The 13,265-nt window shown below is 35.9% G+C and overlaps 1 protein-coding gene across 1 annotated transcript in view; it reads right to left on the reverse strand.

Annotated features, from left to right (window-relative positions):
* The window catches only part of eif3ea (eukaryotic translation initiation factor 3, subunit E, a), a 74,172-nt gene that overhangs the window by 9,647 nt on the left and 51,260 nt on the right, over positions 1-13,265 (reverse strand). The window contains 2 exon segments of the mRNA NM_200839.1: positions 2,105-2,214; positions 11,935-12,036. Coding sequence (NP_957133.1) covers positions 2,105-2,214; positions 11,935-12,036 — 212 coding nt within the window.

Here is a 13,265-nt window from a genome sequence, read left to right on the forward strand (position 1 = left end):
CTAGATATACTAGAAACCTCTGGGCAGGTCTATTGAAGCTAAACTCAGCTGGACACCGGCCCTCCAAGACCGAGATTGGACATCCCTGCCCTAGAGCATACACTAGCTAATTTATAAATTACTAGCCATGTTTATGCAGCCCTGGAAAAGTTTGTTATTGGCTATTTTGCAAATGAACCATGAAGCGCACAGAATCCATGAAGTGCGCAGCTGCGGAGGTGTGAAAAACTACACAGCATGTGTAAACATCATCCCTAGTGAGGATGTGCAGCGAGGAGATGTCTGATAACCAAGATTAGCCAGTAACTGCATAAAACGCCCGACTTGAGCAGGATTTTGAGCAGTTTTCTAACGTGCACTGTTATAGCAGTAAAATATGCCTCTAAGCATATTCTCTGACAGTGTAATCTAATAGGCTTAACGTTATAGCCTTTGTCGTTCATGCGTTATGTTATGAATAACTTCACATGAATCTGTGTGCTGAGGACGTATGCATTACTTCTACACTAAAATATCTGTTGTTGTTATATTCTTACTAGAACGTGCAGTGATCAATGTGTTGACTGCATTTATTTAGCAGTAAAATTAGCCCGGGTGCTAATGTTGCACTATTAATGAAATGAAAGTGTTGACAATGCATTTGTTTTGCACTAAAATTAGTCATTGGTAATGTTGCATTGTTTTTGCAACGTCTTAGAAGCTGTCAAACAGCATGTGCATATATTTCCGGAAAACATATTACAAATTGTGCATATTTTATTGTGAATTTTCCATTTTAGTTGGAACTACACCCACATACTGAAATAAAAGTCTCAGCAACTTTAGGTTCACACAGACTTTGAGGTCTATGTGAGGACGTAACAAGATTCACCAAACAATAACAGATTACACCTTGATTAGACTGAATGTGCTTTTAGGGTTGAGCAGCACCATTTTTGAACTGTTTGCTAATGGATGTGGGCATTTTGTGTGCTGTTTAGGAGCGCTTTGTCCCTCATATTTTAACTGTCTGCTTAACCGATTAACAAACAAAGTCAGTGTGGTGCGCCTCGCATTCTAACAACGGAAAAGCAAGTTCAGTGTGATTGTTTCTTCAAGTTCAGGGTGTATTGTTTTTTCTGAATGCTACCCTTATGTACAAGTAGCTAAAACTCGCTCATTCAGAGGCGGGAGCCGGAAGACATGCAACAACTTTAATCATAAGGTAAACACAAAACAAAAGTTTTCATTAGGAGCTTGTATTTATGTAATTAGCTCCCATTGGGCTTGTGGCTCTCAGCACCTCCCACATTCTTCACTGCTACCAAGCCGCCAGTTACAGAGCTTGCGATACATGATGTTTTAACATGTAGCTAATTGTTTTGCGTGAGGTGCGCGTCAGTGTCAGCAAGAGCTATGCGACCACATAGCCTGCTCAACACAGCAGTATAAATCAGCCTAAAATGAGTGTCCACAGAAGCCTTTTTTTGCACAACAGAAATGCGAGTGCTGTCCTATAAAGATTCAGTTGTGAGCGATTCAACTGTCAAAGCTTTAAAAAAAACCAAAACAGTGAGCGCTTAGTACTGAGCATAAAATGCATGCAGCCGGCATTATTAAAACATAGATTAACATTACAACAAAAGAATAAAAAATGCTCAGCTGCCATTTGTGCAGCACAAAAAGGCCTTGGGTGACAGAACCCAAATGATGCTTAGAATAGAAAAAAAAGTAGTATATTATCTAAATATGCGAGGTGCAGCCATTAAGATCCTCTTAACAAGATATAGGAACAATATATAGACCCTTTAGACATGCTTGAAAACAGATGGGTGGATGTGCCTGGGATGTCTGGTTCTGAATGCGTGTCTCCATGTGTGAGATTGAGGGGCTGGCAGCCGGTCTCTGGACATGCTTCCTCCAGCACACTGGGTAATAAAAACTTATCAGAGAGTGGAGTGGGAATGGAAGAGAGGAAACAGGAAGCATTCCCACATTGTGGACACATTTTCAGACCTGCTACCTTTTTTTTTCTTTCTTTGTCAATCCTGATCCTTGTCAAATCCTCTGTCAACTTCAAATGCTTTACATGCTCCAGTAAAATGTTGTTTCACAAATTACGTACCCTATACTGATGCACTGGTGAATTCGGCAGAAGGTCTCAAAGATGAAGAGACGTGCATTTTCAATGAAGTCCTCAAGGCACGCCACAAGGAAAAAGTCGTTCACCAGCACCTTTAAAAAAAATTTTAAAGAAATATTAGGCATAGAAATTTTAATTAATCTTTTATAGCTCTTGGGAAAAAATATTTAGATATAGGCTCAAACCAGAGGGTTTTAATTTCAAATGTGAGTAGGTAAAGTATATTTTAAATTAATTGTTAAATATTAAAAAAATGTTAAATATTAAAAAAAAAATTTGTCAATGCTGCACTTTAACCAGCCATTCTTCAAATATTCGGTGTCACATAATCCTTAATAAATCATTATAAGATGTGATCATGTGATCAAGAATTCTACATCAAAAGTGATTTTAAAGATTAACGCAAAAACAGTTTAAGAAATTATTTTTATGATTAGAATATAAAACACTGTTTTAGACTTTTGAACTGTTAAAACAAAAATATGAGTACACATTACTGAAAAAATAAACATCTGTATACATTTTGCTATCTATCTATCTATCTATCTATCTATCTATCTATCTATCTATCTATCTATCTATCTATCTATCTATCTATCTATCTACATATATACATACATATACATATACACACACACACACACACATAATTGTAGCATGTTTCAAGAACAGCATTCAATCCAAACTTCTGCTGGAACACAGAAAACTCTGCGGCTTAACTGGACAATGAGCAGAACAGGAAGTTTATATAAACTCAGAACTGAAATAAAAACAGCTCCACTTCAGCCGAGGTCTCTGTAATAGCACCTGGTTGGGGAATTACAGAATGGGAAAAAAGCCAAAAGCCAGAAAAATTAAAACAGAATTACGACAAATCTATGGAAATGAATTCATAGCTGCTTATATTTATAGAGGCCTATGGCTAACACATCTATAACAAAACATTTAATACTATCCTCACAGGAGCAAACCAGTATTTGGAAGCACAAAAAATCCGGGGTCATTCTCAGCCCTCTAAACTAACCGCAGATCTTGGAATTCCACATTCCCCACATGAAAAAGGGCAGGAACAGAGCCAGCCACCGAATTCACCGCAATGGCTGTGACTTATCGCCGTTTGTCTTGCCTGTTGCCGCAGGGTCCACCGGGCTGCACGGTGGAACCAATTTACTATGCCACCGCTTTCAAACATCTCAACGACCATCTATTATCAATCTCAGACGCACAGAGCAGAGCATACTAACCTGCTTTACCTAGCAGTCCAAACGCAAATAGTGCATTCCACAAAGCTGAAGACATGTGCGAGCCCCCGCTGTCCTGCACGGTTCACATGCAGTCCTTCGTCCCGCATCTTTGCTCACAGCCCCTGCTTTGTTTGCTTAGGTTTTGAGAGCTACTATCTTCCGAGGTTCTGCTTGAAGAAATCCCAACTACATGGCCATGGCCCTATCAGCCGACACACATTTCATCATTGACAATGTCTTATCTTAAGCTGATAACAGTTCGCTTAAGTGCTATAATTACCGTTGAAGCTTTTGAGTAACAGGGGAAGAGAACAAGGCTCCGACAATAAAAAAAAAGGTCAATTTTTGCTTAACTTTCAGGAATCTAAAAGTGCAGCTTTTTTTTGGTCTTCAAACAGATTGAAAACAGGGCTATATTAGGTTGAGTCTATGTTTTATGCATAGCATAGACATTCTGAACCCAAACCATTGTGCAAATAGCCCCTCTCCGCAGAGATGGATCAACTGAAGGAGGAAAAAATGATAAAAGCTGACTGGATAAGCATGATAAGGTAATCACGATGCAAAGTAAGCAATGTGATGATCTGCAGCTTGAAGAAAATCCCAGAACACTTATGCGGTCAGTCTCTACGGATCCAGGACTGTGTCCAGTTGGACTGAATTGCAGGCCTGCAGAACTTCTGGAGCCATGGGTGCTGATGATGTGCTAAAAAATAGCTTGTAAACAATAGCAATGCGTATGGCTTACTTTAGTCTATTTCAGAATGATTGTTTTAAATAATTAACACTTTACTTTAGTGTTCAGTCAAATGTGAATATAAAGACTTACTCAATATATATCATTTTAAAACGCTGAATTTATCACAAAATCAAGCCAATTTAACAAAATTTTGCGGATCTTGCATTTTTCTGAAATACTGCAGATTTCCTGCAAATTCGGGGTCTAGACACTTCCTATGATGTCATCATGACACGATTCACCCAAAACAAAGGCCATGTGAACGCAACCAACCGTCGCTAGGTCATGATTTTACACACATCCTGATCATAGGTGGCAGTATATACCTTTACGCTTATCTGTAACTCTGCATTTAACCAGAAGACACCGTGTGTAAAATAGGAGTAAACTTACAAAGTTGCATTTACCCAAAAAAATTACTGCGAAAGACATGTAGTGCATGAGCGTTATGCAGAGATCCTTGTATTTCTATTTGCGTGTGTGTGTGTGTGTGTGTGTGTGTGTGTGTGTGTGTGTGTATATATATATATATATATATATATATATATATATATATATATATATATATATATATATCACAGCTGAAGTCAGAATTCTTAGCCAGCATAAAGTACTCCTTAAATTAAGAACAGCTTTTAAATAAAACAAACAAGTTTAATTTGAATTTTTTCCAGAAGAAAAAAATATTATAGGAAATTCTGTAAAATTCTTTGCTGTGTTAAACATCATTTGGGAAATATTTGAAAAAGACAAAATATATATTTACAGGAGGGCGAATATTTTTGACTTTAACTGTATGTAAAAACAACAACAACACTTTTTTTCCTGAGAGACTTCCTGTGCAAGGATTCAGTGGATTTTGATCTTTGGCTTGTAGTGCACACACAGTTTAAACAGACATATGGATACACATTTTATTTTATTATTTTTTTTAAACACATTGTTCTTTAAATTTACTTTATAATTTGATTTGTTTTATTTTAATAAGTTAATGAGTTTAATTGTTATTCGGTTGCATGTGAAATATTGAGATTAAGAGTTATTGTTTGGGTTACAAAACCCAATGTCTGGGTCTAGGAGTAATAAATATATATAATAGACTTTTGTCTAGTATTTTATTTATATATTTATTTTTTTACAGCAACTCAACTTAAAGAACATCAGCAAATATCACCGCAAATTTTAAAAAAGGCGCATTTTAGGCCACAAAAATCAGAAATGCTGTGAAATCCTAGAGGGACTGTTCAAACCACTACCATTTACCCAGCAAGTCACTTTTAATACAGTTAATAAAACAAAATAAAATCATAAAAAAAAATACTGAAGACTAATAAACAATTGTAAAAAGTGATCCTGCAAATTCATTTTTGACAGACACAGCATTTGTACGAGTCTCATAAATTTATCTAATATTGTGAAAAATCTAGCAGCGGTCAAATCTAAAAACGAAAATAAATAAATAAAGAAGAATTTAGAATCCCAGAGGGGTCAAGAATTATTAAACTTCTTTCTTTCAAATCTTATTTTCTTTATAAATAAAAGTAGTAATCCCTACTCTAGAAAAGTGTTAATATCCTTTCTACCCACTTAAAACTTACTCAGTTGGCTCATATCATTTATTTGTTCTTTTACAAGCACTTAGGAGCCAAACGGTTAATGTAATGGACTTGTCTGAAGATGAGAGGATGTTTGTTTTTGCAGTTGAGAGCAGACGCTCTGATGACTCGCGAGACTTTAGCAGGAAAAGCCTTGGGCTGTTGCAGACGCGCAGCTCTGACTTTCGAAGTCACTGCTCAATCAGATTGTAAATTTGTGAGCATTTAGAGCTGACATACATCTGAGCCTAGCCAGTTATGCTTGCATAGTTTGTGATCTCGATAATGCCTCAGGCTTCCATAATCAGGGTCAGGACTAATTAGTGGCCATTTACACAGAGTCTCGCTGTAGAAAACGCCTGGTTCTGGAGGTCCAGTAGCTGGAGGGCTCTCTCGAGATCTCACAGATGCAGGTGTTCTAATTACTGCTAGCTTCACAAAGCCTGGCCTCCAAGCATGCAAAGTGTAATGGAGATCTCCCTAAAGACTCGATCGGCTGGACCTGCAGAGACCCCTGCGAAAACCCCCCCCGACTCCTAGTGATTTGGGCCTCGTTTTCTTCTCCGTTTCGTGACGATAAACGTCCAGAATGAAAAACAGCTGGCCTGATCAAATGGGCACTCTCACAGGAGTAAATGTTTATAAATCATGTTAGCGTTTTAGGAAGGTTCCCATTTCAACGTTGACTTGAGTCTTTTTTTATGTCGCTATAAAAAGCCTGGTATTTAACATACGAGGTGCTTGTTACTAAACAAAAGCGAATTGTTTTATTTTGGGCAGTGGATGGGCAGTGCAACTAGTCTTTGAATTCATCATAATTTAGAGAATAGGAATGAGCTCCGACATAAGTGCACACTAGGCTAACGGCACTCAAGCTAATTACGCTTGGGATGAATCCTTGTAATGTAGAGTGTTTACTGCGACCAAGAATGCGCCTGAAGGCCATTTCTGGCTTTTATCACACTGAGACTTTCTTATTCAAAGTAAAAGACTTTTTTGCAGTTTAAGATTTGGCACGTTTTTTGTGGGGCAGCTTACCAAATGCTTTTAGGTCGAAATGTAATGTTTTCCAGGGTCAGGATGGCGAACAAATCTCGATGTTGTGCCAAAAATATCTGCAATCGCATGGTAGCAAAAGTCATTTGCACTATTCCTACAGCAGTTAAATGATAAATCCAATTTATTCCATAGAGAAAGACCCTCTTAAATTAACAAAACAGATTAATAATATAAACTCAGAATTTAGTGTTTTGTACCAGCACATCTAAAATCATCAACCGAAATGAAAATGTTCACTTTTACTTCTTTCCAAAAAGTAGACTACGTGAAAAACTAAATAATTGAATTTGTTGAAGGAGAATTGAAACTTTTAAGAATAAAAATAACTCAAAAGCACCAGAAAAGTGGTCCTTCTATCTCATACACTAAATCCCAAGACCTTCCAAAGACATATTCAGGGTATCTGCAGACTTCTAATAGTTATATTTACAACTTATTACCTTTATAATACCAAACAGAATACAATTTAAGACCAGTTGTTAAGTATAATAATTTTAGTACACATTTACAAAAATAAAAGCTCACAACTAATTAATTACCATCCTTAACACTTTTTATTATATGGAAAGAGTAAAAAGCCTGAAAACAATCTTTACACAGACTATTAATAACTTCCGTTTTAAAACAGAAACAAAATCTTTATGGGGTCGGTTTTACTGCATTTAAGACCTCTGAAACACAGATTTAAGGCATTTTACGACTAATTAAAGCCTTATTTTTATACTATTGAATTAAAGACTTTAAAAACTTAAGGATCCGCGGACACCCTGATAACTACAATTGGCAACTGAAAGCAAAATCTTGACGTTCATATTTTTTGTCATCTAAATTTAAGGAAATGTTTGGTTCCTGATCAAATTATTGTCTTTATTGTAGTCAAACGTTCATGAATCTGGTTTGATTTTTGAGTTCAAATCACCAACTCCGTTATTATTTTACTACTAGAATAGATAATATACAACAAAATATTGCCAACCATCATTTTTGTCATTCATTTTTTAAGAGCAATTTTGAATTCCTTAGCAGATCCTTCAATTCAGGTCTTTTCGATAAACTGGTCAAAGATTCATACATAATGACTGTGATTTGATTCTTAATTTAAAATCACTGATTCTAAGAGCTCACAGTAAAAATTCACATTATGCAGAATATTTACAAAATCACTATAACAAAATGTTGACCTCCACCATTCTTGTCACCCAATTTTATGACCAAATACTCTTTAAATCAGTCAAAGATTTATTCGTTATGACTCTGATTTGAAGTCACTGGTTCCAAGAGCTCACAGTAAAAATTCACATTATGCAGTATATTTACAAAATCGCTATAACAATGTTGACCTCCACCATTCTTGTTATTCAATTTCACGAGAAAAGGAGCAATATTGAATTCCTGAACAAATCTTTCAAGCCTGATCTTTTTAATAAATTGGTCAAAGATTCATTCATTATGATTTGATTCTTGATTTCAGGCCACTTATTCCAAGAGCTTACAATAAAAAAAAGTTACATGCAATATAGCACAAAATCTTGACATCCACCATTTTTGTCGTTCAATTTCATGAAAAAAAGAACAGCAAAATTTAATTCATGAACAACTATTTCCAGTCAGATCTTTTCAACAAAGTGAAAGATTCATTCATGATTCAGTTCTGAATCTCGAGTTCAATCACGAACAACTCACTATGGTTTTGTCATGAGTGAAGACACAAATTACAATTTTCCTAACTTGACACTGTTGTATGACTTAAAAAGACATGGAATATAACTTAAGTTATACGGACCACTTTTGTGGTGATTATTAAAGCCTGGTAGCTCTGTTTTCCAAACAAAATATTCCTAATTTTCAATTTTGAGGTGGGATTTTCCTTTGAAACACAGTTTATTACACTATTCATTGTGCTTTGTTGTGTCCGGGGCTGTGTTGCCACTACAAGTCAGCAGTTTGACTGCAAAAACAGAAGGAATGACACAGCAGGGGCAAGGGTGAAAACTGATGAAGTGACCATTATGGAAGGCCATTTATAAATGGGAACAAAAATACAGATCACTGGCTCGTCTGCACCACAGAAAGCTCTTTCCAGTGCGTGTGTCCGCCTCTGCACACCAAAAGCACTTCTTGTTAACCATCCCACTGATCTGACAATTACCGGCTATCATAAAAACATGACAAATGGTGAGTCAGAGGCTCTTTCAGGGGCCCGTTTCCACAGCTGCCCATGACACCGCGCTACACATCCAACGCCGGAGCGCCAAGACCCCTTTCAGGGCCCAAAACAGAAGGCTGTTTTGTGGCTGCGGAAAAAAAGGTCCATTAACCATCCCTAGTACTAGGGAGGTTCAGACTCCAGGATTTCACAAAATAAATAAATAAATAAAAATCTGATCTGTGCAAGTAAAATGAAAAAAAAAACAAATTGTGGTGATTTTTCGCAAATTTTACAGCATTTCTTTTGTTTTGCTGTGAAAACTACACACAAATTTACATATCTTATTTCTTTGCTATTTTTGGACCCCAATAACCACTCGTCACTGTAATGTATACAACTGAAACAAACAGATAAACTAGAATTTACCCTTAATGCCTGCTGTATAATATTTAAAAATGAAAACAATGTTGGCGCAATAGCCTAGTGGTTAGCACCGACTTAAGGTGGCAGTAGGACGTCAGGGCGCCCCGAGTTCGAATCCCAACTCGAGGACATTTCCCTACCCTACACCCTCTCTCTCCAACTACACATCCTGTCTAAATACTGTCCTATCTAATAAAGACAAAAAGGCCAAAAATAAATCTTTAAAAAGATAAAATAAAATGAAACCAATGGTTTGAAAAAAATGCTAAGCTGTCAATGATGTTTGACAGCTATTTGAAAATGTTGATGGAAATGAAACAAAGCATGTGCGCTTGTGTACACATGTGACGACAGATGCATATATACAATATATAGAAGTTTAGTGATTGACAACTCATGTAGCCTAGTTCAAACAGCCTTTAAATGCACAGTTGTATAACGTCAAATGACTCGGATTACAATAAAATTATTCGAGCATTGTGATATTGCAAGTATTGAAAGAACGATATTATTTACTATGTAATATTTGTCAAGATAAATGCTGTTCAGATCTAATTAATTAAAAAAAATCTGTCAAGGTGCAAATATTTAGTTTTTAAAACACTACGACAATAAAAACCTCGGCAAGTATGCAGATTGGTTGTTGTCATTTTCCCCTCATCTTGACTCTACCAATAAGTATCTTTTTTCTCATCATATTTTACATCAAGTATCTTTATCTCACCTTTGGACCACTTTAGCCAATAGCAAAACAGCAACTACTGGGGAGGAGGGTATAGAGACAGCAAGGCTCCATCTAAGGACGACCCCCTGTAGTCGTTTTTCATTGGGCTATGGGTTTCTGTTTGTGTGCGTCTGCATGTGTCTGTGTTACAGGTCCAGCTGATTGCGCCAGGATTGAAAACACCGTTGTATGGTTGATTTTTCCCTGCTATAAGTAGCGTGTCTGTCTAGGACGTGGTGGGGGCTTGCAGTCTGAATCTGTTAATCGCCTTGTCTAATCTTTCGTCTTGTGTCGGTCTTGGACCCGAGTAGAGCTAGCAACATGATTATTGAATTAAGTAAATAAATATATTTTTCTACGGCAATTGCACTCGTCTTCTCCTTAGTTGTGGTGACCGGACAATGTCATACAAGTCAATATTTTAAAAACCATCAATGCATAAAACAAATGTAATTTAATCACACGTCTGCGATGGGAATATTGCATATACTCTTATCGCAATAACGTTGTGGATGGAAATGATGCAAAGCATGTGAGCTTCTGTGTACACCACAGACAGCTGCCGACTTGCGGAGCCTGTGTGCGTACCCTGATATAAACCTATGATGCACTGCGCTATGACCGCGTTGTGGCACAGCGCGTACAGTGTGCGACCCCCTTTACGATGGTCTTGCTGCCGACAGTTACACACCTTTTTTCATTCTTGTTGAAACTCACACTGATAGCGATCTAAGATTTATGTTAATTTGGCAAGCTGAACACATTCTGTACTGTACATGAGACACAGAGGAGATTGACTGACAATGGTCTACAGCCAATCAGGATGTAAAACACAATGTGCAGTATAAATAGGCATGTAAAATCTGTGAAACTGTGAGACCGCAACAGGTGAATAGTGGAGGGACCACTGTATTGCGATAAATTACTTACAATATAACAATTCCCTAGAAAATTTGTATTTTTGGATCAAATTAATTCTAATGCAGACTAAAAAAGGTGCAAATATGAATTGTTAAAACACTATGACTTAAGATATTCTGACTTTGATTGGGTTTTTGTCATTTTTGACTCAAAAAAGTGCTTATTTTCAGCTCTAGCTAATAGCAGGAGAGCAACTACTGGGAAGGCAGAAATAAAGACAGCAAAGCCTCATCTGATTGGTCAAAATTAAATAAATGATCGATTCATAAAATAAATGTAATTTATCACGTTTCCAATACATATATTGCACACACTATAATCACGGTAATCATACTTTTGTGATATATTATCTAGCCCTAATTGACAACTTTGCAAACCTGATGAGCATATATCAATAGCTAATTTTATAATTGTTTTGAATGTAAAACAATTTGGATGGCACTTCGCAAAATGGTGGACTTGAACAGTGTCTAGACTGCCCAAAATATGAGATGCATATAAAAAATATAATTAAAAAAACTCCACAAAATGTTGCTTGATTTTGCATTACGTTTAGTGATGTTGAAATTGCAAAACACTAGACTAGAGGATCTGTCAGAGGACACTTCTGATCGACCAGAGGTCAGAGACTCAGTATGATGACTTCACAACTCATCATCAGGGAAAATCAAGGCATCATCTGCGTAAATTACCACGTTAAAGCTTTTTGTGGCTGGACAAGAAGTGAAGGATGAGCTCAATGTCTTGGGAGAAGGATAGCCTCTTCAAACGCTTTGGCTAATGGAACCTGTTATGTTATGAATCTTACGCTTTTGGAAAAAACAGGAACATGACTGAAGAGGAAGATACGATCAATCTGCAAAAGTCCCTATAAAGTGGAGGGTGTGCCGTGCTTTAAAGGGCACGCCAAGAAACAAGCTTATAAAAAGGTAACAGGGAAAAGACAGCTGGATCTTACCGCCTCGCACTCTCGCAGCTTCTTCTGAGCGCTGTCAAAGTCGAAGTTCACATACAGACACTCCACAAACTCTGTGATGGGGTCTTTGTAGGTGTAGGACTCCTAAAAATAAGGAAAAAACAGAGAAACATTTAAAAACGTAGGAATTAAATGTGCTTCAAGATTAGCAGTCAAATTGGAGCGGGTTTCTCATTATGAATTTACTTGAATGCTTTATTAGGAAATAAAATGTGACGTTACAAGCAGAACTGATATAGGCTGTTCAAGCACAAAGTTACTACTTTCATCTTGTGGTTACAAACAGGGCTGTTGTCAAACCGTGGCATCTATTTCCCTAATTAACACAAGCTGACAGTTAAATTGCCTATATTATATAAAAACAAATATATAGAGGATTTAATGAATTTATTTTTATATACATTGAAACAGTCCTAAAGAAGGCTTTGAAAAGTTATATGGACTACTTTTATGGCACTCTATACATTTCAGTTTTTAACATTTTAATCAAGAACTGGAAATGGAATGGGGAAATGCTAAACAGAACAACTAGAAATAAAATAAAATAAATTAAACCAAAATAAAACAAAAATTAAACATTGTCTTTTTTTATTATGTCTAAAAAAAACTTTAGGATAAATAACCCTGCCAAACATTCAAACCAAATTTTGTTTATTCAGTGCATATTTACAAAAAAAAAATATCTTGATGGCTTCCCAAGTTGTAACGCGTGGCTTACAAATGTTCTACTTTGCACTAATTAACTTTTTTTTATTAATTAATAAAGATAATTAAAAGTGTAACCAGTAGTGTATAAAAAAGAAAATTAAGAAATGACATTGGAATAGGGAATACTACATAAAAACACCAAGATAAAAATATTGATGATAATATTAATAGCTACTTTAAATAAAATTAAATAGAAAAACTAGCTAAAATCATCAAAATCAACATTTATTTATATAGCACCTTACTATAACCAAGGTTGACCAAAGTGCTTCACACTAGTAAAAACAAATCATACAACACAACTAAAAAGCATACAGTGCAAAACAATACAAAAGATATCAATAAAATACAACAAGAATTAAAACAGAAAAATGTCAGTGCTATGCATTAAGAGCAAATTTGATCAAGGTCTTAATCTTGGCTTAAATAAACAAATAAATAAAGCGAACAACAAAAAGTCTTTTAACTTTGCACTAATTTACTTCAAATATTATGAGATAAAAAATAACAACTAATTTAAATAAAACTAAATAAATAGAATCAACTAAATCAACAAAAAAGTGATGAAATATAACAAATTAAATTAATATTTCTTTAAAATTGTG

The sequence above is a fragment of the Danio rerio genome, chromosome 16 (assembly GCF_049306965.1).
Source record: "Danio rerio strain Tuebingen ecotype United States chromosome 16, GRCz12tu, whole genome shotgun sequence".
NCBI classification, from domain to species: domain Eukaryota; kingdom Metazoa; phylum Chordata; class Actinopteri; order Cypriniformes; family Danionidae; genus Danio; species Danio rerio.